This window comes from Leptosomus discolor, chromosome 12 (assembly GCF_034619465.1).
Source record: "Leptosomus discolor isolate bLepDis1 chromosome 12, bLepDis1.hap2, whole genome shotgun sequence".
Lineage (NCBI taxonomy): Eukaryota > Metazoa > Chordata > Aves > Leptosomiformes > Leptosomidae > Leptosomus > Leptosomus discolor.
Window position 1 is genome coordinate 8,626,076 of NC_141402.1, and position 19,146 is coordinate 8,645,221.

At 40.3% G+C, this 19,146-nt stretch overlaps 1 protein-coding gene across 4 annotated transcripts in view; it reads left to right on the plus strand.

The window, feature by feature from the left end:
* The first annotated feature begins 2,411 nt into the window (after positions 1-2,411).
* USP47 (ubiquitin specific peptidase 47) overlaps positions 2,412-19,146 on the plus strand; it is a 56,654-nt gene continuing 39,919 nt past the window's right edge. For 2 of the 4 annotated variants that reach the window (XM_086472445.1, XM_009948516.2), the window contains exon 1: positions 16,470-16,505. In XM_086472445.1, coding sequence (XP_086328571.1) covers positions 16,485-16,505 — 21 coding nt within the window. In that variant the 5' untranslated portion in view covers positions 16,470-16,484. Of the gene's footprint in view, positions 2,467-16,469; positions 16,506-19,146 lie in introns of those variants that run through there. The other 2 variants (XM_086472443.1, XM_086472444.1) reach the window with 2 other exon arrangements.

Below are 19,146 nucleotides of genomic sequence, written 5' to 3' on the forward strand. Positions count from 1 at the left end.
ATGTTGACACCATTTTTTACTACTTCTGCAATTATACCTTTTCTCATACCAAGATGTTTACAAACCCAAAAGTTTACAAACTCAAAAAAAACCCAACCAAATCCCAAAATTTTTAATCAACAACACAGCTAATAAGCATTAATAAAAAACTTTTTATCGAAAAGGCACAAGTTCATTAATTCCATACAGTCTTTCCTACTAAAAAACCCCAACTACTTTACATACTTTTCCCTCCTGTAGAGGGGTAGCTCTATACAACCCTGTGCTTAACATAAAGCACCATTAAAAGCAAGGGACTCCCAGGTTCCTACCTTGATGCTTGATTTCTTCATATTAGAGCTCAAATATCTAAGGTGAGGGGCTTTCAGATGCAACATATTTTAAAACCAGAGGGCAAGAGCTCCTGTCTCAAAGAACCACCTGACCTTTACTATATAAATAACTTGATCCCATTAAGTTATATAATAGAAAACAGGGCAGAAATACACTTCAAAACTGCTTTAAGTAAGTTTTCAACAAGGGGATTTCTGTGCCTAGTTCAAGGAACAGAGCTGAAAAAAAAAAGAAAAAGAATGAAACTTAGCAGCTACCATAGCACACTTGAAAGAGGAAAATAAAATCACTGATGTTATTCACAGAAATGACCGCTTTGAAGCCTTTTTTAAAGTGTTAAAATACTATACTAATACAAATACTAGTAACATAACCTGACTCCAAAACATGGTACTTATCTCACCTTTGAGGAAGCAGGGTCATGGAAAGGAACCTCAGAAGTTACACAGTTTAAACATGAAAAGGGAGAAGAGGTAATTTAATTTTACTAAATGTTCAGAATAGATCTCCAATAACACTCAGTACAATGAGCTTCAAAAGTTATCCCAAATGCAAAGTTTCTTGGATACAAACCCAAAAAGTATCCTCAATTCTGCATTTTTCCACAAGAGGACACTAAAATAATGAGAAAAATAGTTGTACAAAAACGTACAGCTACCATGTACCATTCTTCATTAGCAAAGTAGAAAGTTCTTCACTTAAAAACTGTTTTGCAGTGAAGTAGACATTAATGTATAATTACTTTTCTATTAATGTACATTTTAGTCATTCTAGTGATTAGTATTTGGCTGTGTGCCCCAAGTGGCACAAAAAAGATGTATTTAAGCTTGTTGTAGACAAAAAATCAACGATTAAGTGATGCCACAGAAACAGGCTCACCACAGAAATAGCCTTCATTTGAAAATAAACTATTTAGCCTAAATTTACAGAGAAGAAAACACATGCTTAAGTTCATAGTATAACTTCAAAGAACAACTTCTGGGTGCCAAGAAGAGGGCCTGCATGTTAGTGGGACCACGCTGTGCTCTTCCACTCCTGCTGGCCTCCTTAACCCCACAGCCAAGCACCGCAAGCCACATCCAGATGAGAGGAAAACGAGTGAAACAAACTGAAACTGCAGCCCGTGTCCTCTGCACCCCCTGGCTCTAGCAAGGACACCTCGCAGACGGCAGAGAGGGAAGCTATGTGAAGGACAGTAGGCCTCCGTGGCGTGTGGGCTGGTTGGCTCCTACGCCTCTCGTTGCCTCAGGACAGAGGCCCAGCACCCGAGCACACTAACGGCCCGGCTGACGAGCCCCGCTCTCCGGAGCGGTTGAAGACCCTCATGGCCGCCGGAGACGAGCTCTCTCCCGCACCTGCGGGCAGTGACCTCTGGACAAGCTACCTCCTCGCTTACCTAGTGCGACCCCATTTTAATCACTTGCTACTCTCTCCCCCGGCCGCTGCAAGCCCGGAGCCCCTGCGGCGCAGCGAGACGCACCCCACCGCCACCGACAAAGCGGGCAGACCAGCGGCGGCGGCAGCGCCGCCCCCCTCCGCACCCGGCCCACCCACAGACGGCGTTTCCCCCCGCTAGTCTCTACGGCAGGATACGGGGGGGAGGTGTGCGGCAGCCGAGCACCGTTTACGGCCCCCGAGCGTGGAGCACGGCAGCCGGCGGGAGAACGGCACGGCACGGCGCGGCTCTGCCCTGGCCGCCTGTGAGGGCTACGCACTGCACCTCCCCCGCCGCTTCTCGTACTTAGTCGACAACCGCCCACCTCAGCGGGGCAGGTCCAGCGCCGGACCAGGGAGCGCGCGCACAGCCGCTGCGCACAGCCCGCAGTAGCGCCCACTACGCACGCGAGCACGGCAGCAAGACGCGCCCCGCCACGGCACGGCCGGGTTGGGCTGGGCCGGCTCTCGCGAGAGCGGCGGCGGCGGCCATTTTCCCCACTGATTGGCGGTGGCGGAGGAGGTGGGGGCTGTGGTACTGCCCTCACCGGCTGGGCGGTGGTGGGGGAGGAGGATGAGCCGCTGGCGTTTCTCCGCCTCCCGCTGCTGACGACGACGCTTAGCTCAGCCTGCTGCGGGCTTAGCGCCGCGCCACCGGCCATGGTGCCCAGCGAGGAAAACCAGGTCGTTCCCAAAGAGGTAAGGTGGAGCGGGGTCGGGCCGGGGGAGTCTTGGGCCGGGCGCCGCAGGGGGAGGTGGCTGTTGCGTCTGCAGCGTGCGGGAGGCCCGGGGTGCCGGAGCCGGCCGAGCGGGAGGGCGGCGGAGGAGGCCCAGCCCGGCCTGGTCTGGCTCGGCTTGGCTTCGCTGTCTCCCTGTGAGGCCCGGCGGGAGGGAGGACACGTCTTTGTGAGGGGGCCAAGCAGTCCTTGGTTCGCGGGGTGTCGGGCTGAGAGTGAATGGTGGTGCACGGGGGGTAGAGAGGAGCTGTTCCTTGTGGGCTGGTGTGGGGGGGGAGGAGGCCGGGGCCGAGCCTGGGCTGCGCAAGGCCCCGGAGGCGGCCGGAGGGTTGCACCTGTCTGTGTCGCGGCATGCGGGGAGGCCGGCCTCCATGGCGGTGAGGCTGGGGCCGGACTGGCGGCGCCAGCGCTCGACTCCGGGCTGGGCCACTCCCCGTGTCAGAGGTCTTGTGCGGAGCCCTCCGGTAGGGTAGTCCGCCTCCGGGCTGGGGGCAGCGGAGGCTCCGGCTGAGAGCCGTGAGCTTGAGGGGGCAGAGGAGGGAGCAGGCCCCGAAGGGAGGCGGGTCTCTGGGTGCCCGAGAGCGGCCTTGGTTGAGGGAAAGGGACAGGCGTGCGAAATGGTAGCGGAGGGGGCCGCTGCCGAGTTTGTGGGGCGGCTCCGTGCCTCCCCGGCGCCGGTAGGAAGCAGTGCAGCAAACGGGCGGTAGTTCCTGCGGTGGGTGCCGGAGAAAGTGTGGCCCAGCTCGGTGGTGTATTGAGTTTCCTTTATCGTGGGTCTCTCCTCTCTTCTCTGCTGTGGCAGGAAGGGAGAAGGCTTGTTTTTGGCCATAGGCTGGAGATAAGAGCCTGCGCGAAAGAGGAAGACTAAGCCTCTGTTCTGCAGTGATAGGCAGATGACACGTGTCAAGTAACAGCGATACTGTTGAGGGGAAGGAGTCTTCGAGTGATGGTGTGAAATGTTTAGAAACAGTTACTCATAGAGTAGCATGAGCAGAAACTATTTCATGAGCAGCTACACTTGCATGCTCAGCCAACTTTTTGGACAGTTTTACTGCTTTGATAAATTACTAAAACCCTTCCTGTTTTTTGTCAAATGTCATTCGTTTGTTATATCTACCTCTTCCGTTGTGTGTTCTTATGGGAAGCTTTGTGAGGCGAGACTTAAATTTTGTGGAGTTTAGCAAAATGAGGTGCTGATCCTCAAATGATATCCTTGAGCAGAATTGTGAAACAAATACCACTACTTACACTACTTTGTTTTAGAAACAAATTTTTATGCGTACAATTGTACAGGGTGTATGTAGGACAAAGGTAATTTTACCTCTTGTTTGCTTTCTTAAAATCCTAAGGTTTAAAGGACTATGTTATGTCTTACAGGAAAGAGAGATCTCCAGAAACTTCAAAGAAGAGATGGAGTGTAGTAGCTAGTATGCTTAAATATTTGCTTTTTAAAAAAATCTCCAAAAACATAAGACCAGGAATAGAAGATGGTAGTTATTATACTTAAATATTTCATTTTAAAAGCAAACAAACATAGAGATAAAGGAGGCTGGCAGGAGAAACCTTGTGGCATTAATTGTAGTTAACTGGAACAGACAAGGTGATTAATAAAAGCAGATAGCTGAGACTGTTTCTTTAGTTATATGTATTAATAGTATCCCTGTTGGCTCTAAAGTTATGTTCAGAATATACTTATGATTCAGATGTGTATTTTTAACTGACTCATTGGACTAGGATTTTGAATGCACTTTTGTCTGTAGGGAGTGGGAAGTATGGGTAAAGAAAAATGAATACATGTTATTATAGATAGATATGGATATCTTAAACACACAGTGTGGAAGCTGTAAACTTTGTACAGTGATAACGCTAGTGTGACTTGCTTTTTCTCAGCAAGTTTTCTCTATTGTGCCCCTATGCATTTTGTAAGTAAATGAAACTGAATATAAGAAAAATCAAATCGAGTGGGAAAATAGATGAACTATTTGTATTAAGCCTATCTGTTTTTTTTTATGATGTGTTGTAATAGAAGTTTATCTTCAACTTTTCCAATGTTTTTCAATATATCCTTATTTTTATTTTTTTTCAGCCATAGGAAGTTTAACAAATGTTATGCTGCAGCATGCACATTAAGTCCTTCTGAGATTCATTAATAGTCTCATTGCACTGTGAGTTATGGGTAAACAGAATTCTCCAGGTCTCAGAGTTCTCAACAGCCTTCTCCTTAATATTCCTATTATGCCATTATCAGCAGCTGGAGGCAAAGCAGATAGTTTGGAGTTTCAATTCTGCCCTTTAGGGGTGGATAAAGGATTACAGTTCATGGGCTTTGTCCCCTGCCAAAGGGCTGAGTGGTATTGCCTGTATAGCTCACTGTCTTGTGCTGTTTCAAAGATTAAACTGGGATGTGAACCAATGTCTGCTAAACCATATTTTTCATTTGCATTCCAGTGTAAAAGAGCAAGAAGAAAGGTAACGTTGTTTGCTTTAGGCCGATCTGGGGAATGACTAAACAGCTAAAGGAGTGGATGGGAAAAGGATCTTGGTTCTTGTCTACAAACTTACGCCATGCCATGGCAGATACGGTAGTAGGAGGTATCTATGTTAACAGTCTCTGTGTTTCAGAAATGGAAAGATAGGTATTAGGTTGTTTGTAAGTCTTCACTTTGTGCTTGCGTGTGTATATATACACATGTACGCTAACAGGAGCTCAGATTGCTGTTTTTAAAGTATATTGTGTGGATTTTTTCATCGGCTTTTGTAAAGAGTGATAGCATGTTTTCATGGATACAAAATATTAGTAGCTTCACTGCTGCACTTAGAATGTCTTTTATTAGTCTCTTAGGAAAATTTTTCTTTTGGATGTTGCATAGGTTCAGCTGCATCTCTGAAGTACAGGTAATCAGGACCTTATTGTTTTCTCTTGCTCATAACTTTGGCATAAAGTTATTTTTCATTTGGAACAGATGTACTAAAGCAGTTTCTAATAACCTGGTGTTGGGATTTCTTTTTATGTTATGGCTTTTGCCCAACTTCCGCAGGCATTTAGTAAATTTGTTCTTGCATCCCTACCACTGCCAAACACTTTCCTGACCCTGTAATTGTGTGACCAATGATTCCTTATTGTGTGGGCAATGAGAATCCCTGTTCATGAGATCTGGGATTCAGTGTGAACTGGCCCATGTTCCTTTTCCTTCCAATCCTCAATTCCTTTTCTTCATCTGAAAGATAAGTCATTCAATTTAGTCATCTTTTATATCCAGTAAATCAGAAGGTGTTGAGTAACATACAGGACATTGCTGCATGCTGGCAGTAAATGCTAAGCATAATTCTTTAAAAATTGCTTTGTTATTAGATGTCAATCCTGTTAGTCTAGTGAAACAATAACCCTAGGGGAGGAGGAGGAATGGTATAAGTAAGATAATAATGGAAATAAGAAAAAGGTGCTGTTAAAAGGGTAAGTGCTTCTATGGCTTTCAGTGTTTCTTAGAGGAAAAGTAGACTTGAAACTTATTTTGGGCAAATATACTTCAAATAGAAAATAGTGAAATACTCTAGTCAACAGGGTTGATGAGAAAGTTAGATGCCTATGTTTGTTTACTGGTAACATAAGTGAACTTTACTGAGACTTCTCTTGAAAATCAAGATGTATCAGAACTTGGTGAATATTAGCCAGAGTTGGTCAGAATATAAAAAGTATGTTCTGCTATGAGGTTTTTGAAGTGTCTGTGCCACTAATTAAATAAATGCTGTGCGGGTACTTTCTCAATGTGTTCCAGCATGAACTATTGGAAGTACACCTGTCAGAATAAATACATATATACATATGCTTTGTACTTGCTGCCTTTAAATTGGAGAAGGTGGCGTGAGTTCTGTCTCAGCTAACTAGTGTCTTTTCATCCCTACATTAATGAATCCATTTTAATCTCCTGCATTGAAGACATAAAATATGTTTCTTTGTGGGTATCGCTCTAATTTCTTCATTAGAAAAGCAAGAATCTGATTAGAATATTTTGCAATTCTGTTTAGTAAAGGGATGCTGTTCTTTTCAATGTGGGTGACATCGTTTTTCTTTCATTCCTATGTATTCAGAGATTTTACAAGTGGTTACAGCTTGTGTAATTTATCAGTTTTTCCTGCTTCTTATGTGGTCCATTGTAAAACATAAGGTTTTGATTGTGACAAGTAGACAAGCTGACTACTTCATTGATGGAACAGATATTCTGGAAGTCACATTTAGGAAACAAACAGAAAATCCACACAGAATTCCACCAAGTCATTTGTTCCTTGCAAACAGATGGTTTCTGAGTCATACTCAGGTAGTAATTTAGTTTGGTGAATAAGGCATGCAAATAGAATGCGAGATCTTTCCCTGCTTAGTTCAGCCACTCGGCATCACAGTTTAGTTCCCCTTGCTATACACATCTTGGTATTTAATGTGTAGCATAAGAAAGATGGTCAGGATAATTATCTAGTAGCACCTCGAGATCATCTGATGAAAAGTTTTTGCCTAAGAGGTGCCAACTACCTGTTAGGTAGTACTTGGTACTGGAACTTCAGTCTTTAAATGCTGCTAGCTAAAGTTATTACTCAGTAGAATAATCTGACAATCTGGGGTTTTTTCCTGTGCTAATACATTTTAAACATCACGACAAACAAGAAATGCAGTTTTCTCTAGTGTTTTGTGGGTCACTGCTGATTAAAGTTTCTGAATCAAATGAGTACAGTAGTGTAAGTATAATCCTTAATTTTTTTCTGCGGCCGCATACTGTTTCTCAAACTAGTAATGACTTTTTTCTTAAGCTGTGTAGTAGTTATCTGAAGTCAGAGGTAACTTGAAGATCCGTCAGTGTTACACTCTACACTGTCTTTCTCAGAGTTGCAGTGTATGACAAAAAAGTACCTGTGGATTTAGATCAACGTGGCCCTACATCATAGTTTTAAAATATAGAAGCATAGAACAGTTTTGGTTGGAAGAGACCTTCAAGATCATCGATTCCACCCTTTGTCCTAGCTCTACCAACACCACTAAACCATATCCCCGAGTACATCTACCTGTCTCTTAAACCCCTTCAGGGATGGTGACTCCACAGGCTCCCTGGGCAGCCTGTTCCAATGCCTGACAACACTTTCAGTAAAGAAATTTTTCCTCATATCCAGCCTGAACCTCCCCTGGTGCAGCTTAAGGCCGTTTCTCCTTGTTCTGTTGCTTGTTACTAGGGAGAAGAGACCGACCCCCGCCTTGCTACAGCTTCCTTTCAGGTAGCTGTAGAGAGCAGTAAGGTCTCCCCTCAGCCTTCTCTTTTCCAGGCTAAACAGCCCCAGATCCCTCAGCCGTTCCTCATATGAGACATGCTCCAGATATGAATCCTACCACACAAATACTGATGAAAAGCATTATTATCCAACTTTCTTTTGCTGATAGAATGTATTGATATTAATATAAGATTAAAATTTGTGCTCAAACTCTTGAGTTACAAACACAATGTTGGCTTAAAAAGAATCCAGCAAAAAGTCCATTAGAGTATTAGCAGCGTAGGAATATGTTTCAATAAAATTCATGGGAGTTCCATAGTTGAAGGAATGGAGGACAAGTTGCTACTGTTCCTGTGACTCTTCATAGAAAACAGATGACATGATTATAGATCAATATATAAAAGTGTAATAAGCATCTCATGATGTTATTGCGTCCCCTTTTTTCAGATTTTTTTTTGAAAGAAAAACAAGGAGCATGGCAATTAAGAAGGTGGAGACAAGATGCAAACAAAAGGAAACCGTATAAAGATGAGGCTGTTTTAAATCTGAATATAAAGTTTGTACTGTAATGAATGTATAGAGGCTGACAGATAGTTTGCAAATATAGATAACTTAATTTACATTTAATCCTCACAATTACTTTAGTCTGGTTACAAAAACCCTGGGAAATTAAACAATTCAGGGTCATAGGATGAAAGAAAATATTATCAGTTGAAATTATAACTTTTAAGAATAAGAGACTGGAATACTCAATGTCCAGTGGTTAAGGGAAAACTTTAGATTTTAAAACTCAGTCTGTCACTACTGTGGGTGTACTCTTTGTTACTCCTTAATTTCCTTAATTTAATAACAGGAAACTTTGTTAGACTTCTTGTGTGATCTGTAGGCATGATCAGGAAATGTTTGTACTCTTTCATTATTGACAGTTGCTAAGTTTGATTTTTAAGGGAAGTAATTAATCTTGAATCACCTTAATTTACCATATTTAAAAGACCATTAGGAGATAAGCATAAGACTGGTTCTTCAAGATATTCCTCAGTCATATTTTAAGTCCTTTAAAACAGAGAACTTGGATGGAAAATAGCCTCTGTAAAACTGAAAACTAAGTGTTTTGATCTCCAGTTCAGCTGTGCCCAGACACGTCCCCCCGCCATATCCTTTTTTTATAGTCTTTTGAACCCCCAGGATACAGGTACTTGTCTCTGGACCAACTTTTTCTGGTTGTCGTTTCTATACTTTTATAAATGCTTTTTACAAATGACCCAGTAATCCACAATAGTAGGAGCAAACTCTCAAAGGTAAATGCTAGACTCATAACATAGTCTTTATTTCTGAGGCATAGTGTTATTTTTGGACATGTTTAGAAAGTTGGAAGTAGTTGAAAATGTGTATGTGTTATATAACTATTTTATCCATATTAATTTTCCAAGAGTGATAGTTAACAGCTGACATGCAACTGTTTCAGTGAGGCTACAAACACTTTTGTAAATTTTTTTATTAAAATTTATTACTAGAGAAGCATTTCTGAGGAGATTGTCTTTGAAAACAACAAATGAATCCATAATGTACATGAAGCAGAGAAGAGAGTAAAACGTCCAAAAGGAACAAGGTCACAGAGGCCCTGCTGCAGAATTTTACTTTGTACCTCTTCTCCTTTTGGCATTAGGTCATCCCCCTTAGGAAAGCATTCTTAGGGTTTGCTTAACCAGGGCCATTAGTCTCAGTATGGCCCCAGCCTTATTCCGTGCTCTCCCAAGTTATCCTGTATCTATAGCAGGCTGGAAAACAGAGTGAGCACGGCATGAGGGCGAAAGCAATAGGATTGTTGCAGTAATGACACTGTTTGGTCTTGTAGGCCATTCAAGATAGAAGGGTAGTGGTTCCTCTTATCCTGTGAGCAGCACTGACATTTACAGAGACTCGTGGCTAAGGATGAAGGGTGTCATTTCAGTCTTTCAGGGTACTAAAAGTTGCAGTATGTCCAGGTGGTGTTGGTATTTAATAATTTAAGTACTACTATGTATAATACCTGCATTTAAAATACTACTACTGCTACTTTGCTGATACAGTTATATCACTTGGTCCTTTTCCAGGAGAGTTAAGTATTCTGTTCGGAAGCCAGAGGGCTGACTCAGGTTAAAGCTAACCCACTGAAAAAGCAACCAGAAATGATTAATTTTAAGAAGGATTAGCTATGTGAGCCTGCTCAACATGTAGGTGTATGACTATTTGGGCCAGCACAAGAAGGGGGACAGTGTGGGGGTAGAAATAAGCAGGTGGGAGCCAGACTGCTGCTTCTGGCAGCAGGTGCAGCTCTTCAGGCTTTTAACTGCTTGTATAACTGAAGCATTGCTGTTTGAAGTTTTTAGGCTGCTGTGTATGTGCGAAGTGTACTTAATGCACTGTAAAATCGTCAAAGTCTTACATGTTTCAAAAGACGTATAGATGTGGTGGATAGGGACGTGGTTTAGTGGTGGGCTTGGTAGTGTTAGGTTAATGGTTGGACTTGATGATCTTAAAGGTCTTTTGCAACCAAAATGATTCTGTGATTCTATGTTGAGTTTCCAAAATAGATAGCTGTGTTCATATTATTGTAAAAGGGCATCATAATTATTTTTTTATTGTAGTGGTCTTAATGAGGTATCTCATTCAGGCATCAATTTCATTCTTTTAAAGTATATCAAGTACTATGAAGGAAAGCATGGCTAAATGCTATAGATTGAAGGGGAAACAGTATAACCAAGGACATAATGTTGCAAATGTGTTTAAGTGAAACAGTGAAGCTGTTTGTGTGAACTGAAATAGATGAGGGTGCACAAGGTTGAAATCAGAGTTCAGACTTTGTGATGGGGGACATTATTGAGCTAGCCTGTATATGTTAGGTTTTCTTAAATCTTTCAGTTTTTTACTCTGTTGACAGTTTTCAAAAATATTTTGGCAATTTTTATTGACTCTCCTTTCCTTGAGCTGTCTTTGATGTGTCTCTAAGTGTGGGGGGAAATTGTTTGAAAACTTTGTGATCCAGAAGAGGTGAATGGGTATTAAAAGATGAAACAAAAAATAAAGCCACATTTCAGGTATGCCAAAGTAAAACAATAACAATAACTTTCGAGATTATTTTTTAAAATCGCCCTGGTAGGCAGCTAAGCATCATGCAGCCACTTGCTCACTTCCCAGCCCCAGTGGGACAGAGGAAGAGGAAAGGAAGTGTAGAAGCAAGAAAACTTGGTGGTCAAGATGAAATTCTTTAAAAAGTGAAGAAGTGAAAGAATAGGAAAAAAAACCCAACCCAAACCAAAACCAAACAAAGCAAATCAAGGGATGCAAAGGCAATCACTCACCATGTCCTATGGGTAGACCATTGCCCAGCCAATTTCTAAACAAAGATGGAATCTAACTAAACCTCCTCTTTCCCCTTTTGTTGCTGAGCATGGTGTTGTGTGGCATGGATTATCTCTTGGTTAGTTTGGGTCACCTGCCTGGTCATGTCCCCTCTCAGCCTCTTGCGCACCCCCATCTATTCGGTGGGCAAGCAGAGTAAGACTTGGAGAATGCCTTGATGCTGTGCAAACGCTGTTCAGTGAGAGCTAAAACATTATTGTATTATCAGCATTTTGTCAGTCACAACTCTAAAACACAGCACCTTAGGGGCTTCTACTAAAAAACATTACCTGTACCCCAGCCTGGCCCAGTACACACTGTTTTGGTAGTTTTCCTTGCTATTTTCCAGTCTTGTTCCTAGTCAAGAAGATAGACTGAAAGGGCTTTCTGAAGTTTTGTGAATCCTTGATATCCCATCCTGGGGAAAAAAAAAAAAAATGAAGGGGGCGAAGGTTCAGTAATTAGGTACGTGGTCAGAGTCAGGCTATATATTCTTGAATGTGGATGATGTTTTAGCCTCGGTGTGAAGTATTTTTTTTTCCTCACTAGTAATGGGACAGAAAACCTCTCTTTAGTTTCACTAGCTTCAAAGCACAGTTGTTGGATTTTACCTGAGGCCTCTCTGGGTATAATGAAGAATTTTAAGTTGAGGATGAAGTATGTTATTCAGGTATTTATGAACCTGATACCACAAAGTCAGTCAGTCAGATTCAAAGTTAAATTGCTGTGTCTAACAGTTGTTCAGAATTATTTTGCTTCAGGAAGTGTTCCAACACAAGATATATCAAGTTAACAGCTCAAAATTATTCTGTTTATTGAGACCTCCTGGGATCAGTGTTTAAAAAAAAAAAGTGCATTCAGTTTGCTGCAAGCGTACTGTAAAATACTTCTTTGTAAAGTATGTTGTGGTTCAGGAATTTGTAACAGAATTCTAAGTATACTGTTCCATCATTAACTCAAACTAGGCTGCAGTGAGGCACCTGGGAGTAACAGGTCACAATGCTCTGACAAAATTAGTCTAGTAAGCTGCCTTTCAAAGAAAGTTGTTCCTTTCCTGTAAAATAAAGCCAAATGTGAGTCCAGTTTCTCTTTTCTTCAGTAGATGAGTAACTAAAGCAGTGTCCAAAGCAATGGAGACCACCTGCTCAATGCTTCACTCATTCTGAGGACCTTTGTTTACTTCCCAGGGGAGTGACGTGCTCATCTGGCTGCATCAGGGAAGCTGGCCTCTGTAAAAAGAGCTTTGTTGGTCTGGGAAAAAGCATGGAGCAAGACTAGCCTGGCTTGGCGGAGAAGGATGTTGTGGGCTATAAGGACTCTCTGAAGTTCATAGTTCAAAATTCGCAGGGTAAAGAGAGTTTTTAAGAGTGGAGATTGTAACCTAGCTCGCTCTTGATTATTCTCCCCTTGCTTTGAAAAGTCTTTGGCCTTCACATTTTGTGGAGAATACAGCGCTGACAGCACCGTATCCAGTGTGGTGTTTAACAGGTTAGACCTCGGAATAGGTGAAGGAATTCCTGAAACATGGTTGTGGTTTCTCAAGAAGCTGATTTGATAGCTGTCATCTCTGAGAGAGTTGAAAAACTTCTCTTCAGTTGAACTGTAATTAATGCCTATTCCATGTGATGATACTTTAGAAGTAAAAGGTACAAGTGCAGGCTTTTGTGATTGAAGCTACGAAATTCCACTTTATACTCGTAATTGCTGGAAGTGTGCACCCAGTCAGTTACACCAACTTGGAATGTACACCTCAAAATTTGACCAGCAGTAATGTGATAGGCAGTAGTCACTCATGTGCATTTCATATGGTAGTCTTAAGTTGCTGAAGCTGCATGAAGTTTGAGAATTGCTCTTAGGCTTAATCATCCAAGTCATTTTGTGAATGTAATTATGATGTCTGCTATTGCCACTTGCTACTGATCTCTTTGTCTTTCCTCTGTATTGCAGTGATTTGTGAAAATTATTTATGGGGTGTGGACGTGTAGGAACTTCTCTATTGGTAGTCATTTTAAGTCTCAATAGGCCATTAACTTTCCCCGGCAGTCAAGCTTTGTGCATCTGTTACTTAAATTCTTGATCTGAAACTTGTGATTTTACTTGCTGATTCATTGCCTGTTGAAAATGTTGGGTAGAATCTGCATGAAGTTTGAGCTTAGCTTTAGGTTTCGATTTCAATCTCTGAAAATAACTTTATAAAAGAACTGAAGCAGGAGTTCAAGTCTTGGAAGAATCTTCTGTCATTTGAAAAATAAAAATATGTTTGTATTTGTTTGTCCTCGTAAGGCTAGTAAAATGCTGATATAGAATTTTAATGAGTTCAGTGATTCAAAGCTGAAAAATAGCAAGCCACATCTAAATGCAGTGTGAAAAACCATGACAGTTTTGCATTTGAATATTGTTTTGACAGATCTAGTAACACTGTAATTTTTTTTGTTCCTCTATTTTCAACAAATACAGAGCCTATATGGTCAAAACTAATGTCTCAGTCTTGCAGATGGCAGTAATAACAATGCTTCCTTTGTTAGTATATACAGAATCACAGCTTGAATTACTTCAGTGCTACAATATGCTTTATGCTCTGCAACATACAGATGCAGCTCTTTTGTGTAAAAAAGATGAAATATTTTTCAGAAAGACGCATGAGGTAAATGCTTACATAGAATGGTGCTCTAGATTGTCCACCCATGTCAGACCTGTGTGTTGATTGCATGTTTGTATTATAAAGAGTCTTTTGCAAGTCTGGTCTAATACGTGGTCAGAAATCTTCTGCATGCGGGTTTGGGAATGTCACCTCCTTTTTAGAAATGGAAGACTGTAAAAGACGGAGTGACTTGGGATGAAAGTATCAGTGTTTCAATATTTTAAAAGGTTAACATTTGAAATTACAATTTCAAGTATTTATTGACCAAGATATTAGCTTGATAGGATGGATTCCTAAATTGTAGACTTAAAGCAGCAGTCTGCATTTGCCTTTTTAGATGCTTAGGCAGTTGAGGGTCTGCAACTTACTTTACTAAGCTACTGGTGGTGTGCATACTATGTCACAGTATGGCAAAGTAGCAACCTCATCTAGCTTTGAGGGCTTCTGACAAGTACAGAACAGATGTGCTTGCTACCTTAGTAGTTGCTCTTGTCTCTTCTGAGGAAAAGGCAGTAGGATATTTTTGTTATGTACCTGTGAATACCAGGTGTCTGTTAGCTCAAAACCCTTGAACTGTGTAGTTAATATGCTCATCTTTTTTGTGAGGTGTAATAAATAATTGATTTGGTGAATTCCAGAGTAATTTTTATCAGTGTAAAATTTAAGCAACTCTATGTATAGTACGATCTTTGTTCTCTTAGTTGTAATTGAAGGAATACATTTCCATGGTGAAAGATTTTCTGTAAAATGCAGAATTGAACTAGTTGTTATTATAAAGTATATTCATAGAGAGATAGGGTGAATGCTTGAATGCTTTCATTGAAAAGTAGGGAATGCTGCATTTGTAAGATTGACATATCTGATTTTGTGATTTATATATCTTGTCAGAGCAGCTGAAGGCTCTTAGTTACATCTGAAATTCCTGATGATATAAACAGTGTAGGATAATGGTTGGACCTGATGATCTTAAAGGTCTTTTCCAACCAAAATGATTCTATGGTTTGTAAATTTGATTTGTTTGATGTGTTTTGTGGAGTACTGAAAACCAACATCTGCCATTCAGAATTTCTTCTGAGTGAAATAACTCTTGAAAATCTTCCAGCAGACCTTTACTAAGAAATCAAGAGCTGAAAACCCAGTGTAAGACTGTTCTTATAAAAGAAGCAACCTGTAGATATTTCTGTCCAGTTAATGCATGGGGCATGTCCTCCCCTTCCACCTCCACTGCATGCACCAAGTAAAGTGGCACACTAGAAAATTGCACGTGCTCTGGTATACTGGGCTTAACTTGCCTGTCTGTGGAGAGAAGGAATTCGGGCTAAAGTAAGGGCTTTAGTAAGGAGACACCTATTAGGAGGAAAATTGGAAGACTTGTCTTTGGCATAAGGCGATATACTTGATTGCTATGATAGTATTATAAATCAGCAGTTTTAAAATTATGCTTCTGGTACTCATTACGCTTTAAGTCACTTTAGCAAAATGTTGTAACTTCCAATTGAGAGCAGGTAAAACTCGTAAGCAACAGAACATTCAAATTGTGGTAGTGTTTGTTTTCTGTGTTTATTTATAATTTTTAAAACTGCTGTCATCTCTGAAATTACAAACTGATGTGTAAAGAATACAATTGCTAGATACAATTACTAATCTTGGATTATTGAAACTTCAAAACTGGAACTTAGATTCTCTCCATGCGAAGAAAGGCATCTTGCCTTATGTGTCATCCTGCTGAGAAGTTAAATGCAGTGGTCTAATTTGGGCTGGTTTTGTAGGTCATTTGGTGGGGCAAATAGAGCACGTCAGTAAAGATTATGTCAGTATTTTATGGTTTTATAATCTTGACTGAGGACGCAGTTGAAGACATTTGGAAAAAAGCAATGATGTTACTGGCAACTTCACTCTTGCTTCCTGTGTTTCCTTTCTTGAAAAATACGAAGTGCCATGCTTCAGATTCAGGAACTAGTTAATTTGATGTTTGTCCATAGTCAGAAAACAGTTTTGTACAGGTAATGTTTATTGTTGCATTTTTGAAGGTACAACAGAGGTACTAAGGCAGACTTTCTTTAAGCTTGTTAGGAATAAGAAAAGTCAGTAACTTCATGTTTTTATTACCCTCAGCTGCATACTTCAAAATGGGTTCATATTAATAAAAATTTCCTACAGGAAATAATTCTGGCACGAAGGAACAGTTTCATACAAAACTGGATAGCTTCATAATTTATAATTGCAATTATAAGCTGAATTACAGGGTTATGTGCTGATCTTGCACTTGAGCCATTTGAGGTGAAACATTTACCTATGTCCGGAGGGCTTTTTTCATATAATGAAGGAATTTGAAGGATTATATTAATTCATATCTTGAATTGTTGTTTACACTTGCTTCTTTTATTACTTTATGAAATGTAGTCTGTTTTGTATTACAACTTAAGTGACGTTTTATTTAACACTGCTCCTATGATAATTTAAATGTTAAAATAGTGTGCACTGAACTTGGTGCTAATAGAGAACTTGTTACAGTATTTGGAGGCTATTCCTTTTAAAGTTGTTCGGTGAATGGTGGATTCAAATGCAGTAATAATATTTTACTTACACTATAAAACTGACTATACAAAAAAGTCAATTTACTATTTTTAAGGATTATGACTTAATTTTGTTTTTATATACTATAGGATATGTTTTGGAGTTGCAGACAAAGTATCTTTGCTGAAATGAAGAAGAAATTTTCACAGGTAGACAGATGACAACTTCATAAAATGATAAGCGAAATACATAGTTAACAGCATGATGCTGTAGCTTTTGTTTATTTCTTAACATAAGCATGAGCTATTGAATTTTTTGTGCATGTTTTTGAATACAAAGACTATGTACGTATTAAGTGCAGCCTTAACAGTAGAAGCTTCAAATTATGTATGTGTTTATATGCTTTTACACTGGTATGTGTTTTTTTTGCCTTCTGTAGCTTTTCATAAAAAAATGGAATTGTGTGGCTGTCATCATATATCAGACTATGTAATGATTAAAATTAAGTTTTGTGTTTACTTTGTGGACTCTGTTTGATAACAGCCTGTGAAAATAGTTCAGAGGCCTATCACTGGCCAGTATTGCCTTTTACATTATTTTTTATAGTAAAGTAGCCACAAACAAAGTATTTGCATTGTTGTCTGATAGTTCAGATGGTGTGCGTGAATGCTTGCCATGAATAGAGTTGGGCTGAGGTTATTTTTGCTTTGTCTATTTACTATGCATAACTTTGAAGCAGTGGCAGCACAAATGCTGGCTTAATACCCTTTGCTGTACTAACCCTGAGTTAAACCAGTTCAGTCTGTCAGAATTACATCTGTGAACAAGGAAGAGAGGATTTGCTTGACATGGAACATCCAGCAACCCGACCAGCAGATCTTCTGTAATCTTCTATAATTTGTTTGCTTAATATAATTTCCATCCATCAGATACCGTGTGTCTAATTTTCAGTAGCAACTCCAATTTAAGTCAACTGATTCACTGCGAAAGGTAGTGGGGACAGTGTGAGTAGGAGGAGTTGAATTTATAGGTATCTTGGGCAGAGAGAAGGGGAGTTAAGGTATTGGTTATGTAAAGGTTGTAGGAGAACAAGGAATTGAGTCTCTAATGGAGAACTTCTGTTCCTGACTTGCTCATATATAGTAGCAGGTCAAGTTGTAGGTTCACTAGAAAATTACTGTGGGAATCATATCTGAGTTAATTTACACTTTCCTGGACGAAGCTGTATGGCTAGTAGCAAATGTCTTGCACTGTTCTATAGAGGAGGGTGGGCTTCTACCCAGAGCAAGCCTCTGCTGTCGCTGGGAAGTCTGTCATGTGTGGGTTGATCTTAAGAGTTTGTTGGGTTTTAGCTGTTGCTTACCTTCTCCAGAAAAATCAAGGAAGTAGACCACTGAAGGAGCGTCATCTTTTCTTCTGTAACCACGCAATGAGAGAGACACATTGTGTGCTTGTTGTTTAGCGCTTCCAAAAAAAAAAATTAGAAAAAAACTGAAGAATGAAGCTGTACTGAGACATTTAAAGGAAAGAACTCAGGAGAAGTAATCAGTGGTGAAAATGAATTTTAGTCTACTCGAGTACAGCCCTGTGTGTGTCTGGGTGCTGTGGATGAAAGTGAGGATGTAATATGTCAAAATTACTTAGACTTCTAAATTGTGTTTTTTTCTTAATGCGTAGTTAATGTTTCAGGAATAGTTTTGTCTGTCTTCTTGGAAAGTAGTTCATAAACTGAAAATTCTCTGGTAAAGATTAAACATATGAAGATGAAGTGCTGCATATTTGCTGGAAATGGTTTGGTGATGTAAGAGCTCTTATAAGGGACTATACCACTTTGGTGGTCATCTGTATTGTGAGGGTGGTTGTGTAGAAATACAAGGGATGCTGAAGTTGTTTAGATCTTCTTTGCAGTTCTTTATTCTCTAGAAAATGCTTGTGACATGCTTACCATTTTAGCATGAACACAGTTCTTGCTATTTATTAATGGGTTTATCCACCGAAAATCGTGATAGCACTGCATGTATCTTTTTGCCCTTTTAGATGATGTGCCCTTTAGCCCTGGACTGAGATTTGGGTGCTCTGACATGCACTACTAATGCTTTCTGTGTGTTACAAGTAGCAAAGGCTGAGTCCTTGGGGACTAATTATTCCTTTTACTGACCTGATGTTTTCTTGTGTGACCTGTATTTAAATATTAGTTTACTCCTTATTGTTCTACAACTTTGGATAATTGACAGAATTAATTGATTGTGCTTAGATACTTGACTTCTGGGTTTTCAGTGTTGGAAAGTGTTGGGGAAATGCCATTTTCTTAGCTTACCAGGGTCCATAAAATTTTATCACTATTCCATTGCCACCTTCATTCAAGTTTGTTACTTTTCTGATTTCAGACATATTGAAGTTGCTGTTTAACATCTCTTTACTTTGTCTAGTAGCCATTTGGCAATGTGGATTTTCTTACTCTGTTCAGGCAGAAGAATTTCTCCTGTGACTCGTGTAGCAGTGGATTTAGTAGAAGAAAGTTGGTGGTTTGATTACTAAACTTTTTGTTTAATGGTCAGCTTCCAAGATTATTTGGAAGCTTGCAGATCTTCTGGGTTGCATTTCTAAAAATCATAAAAGGTATACTTCTACTTCAGCAGGATTTATGATCACATCAAAGCAAAAGATAAGCTTGAAGTAGTGATTTGAAAGTCTGTTCATGATTTGAAGCAGTCTTCTGTCTGCTTACTGGCTGAAATTATGTGCAGAACTTGAGCAATTTATCTCCCTACACAGTGATCCACCCGTACAAATTCCTTCTTGTTCCATGAAAATGGAGCTCGTTTTTACATACATTTCCCAAACCTGGAA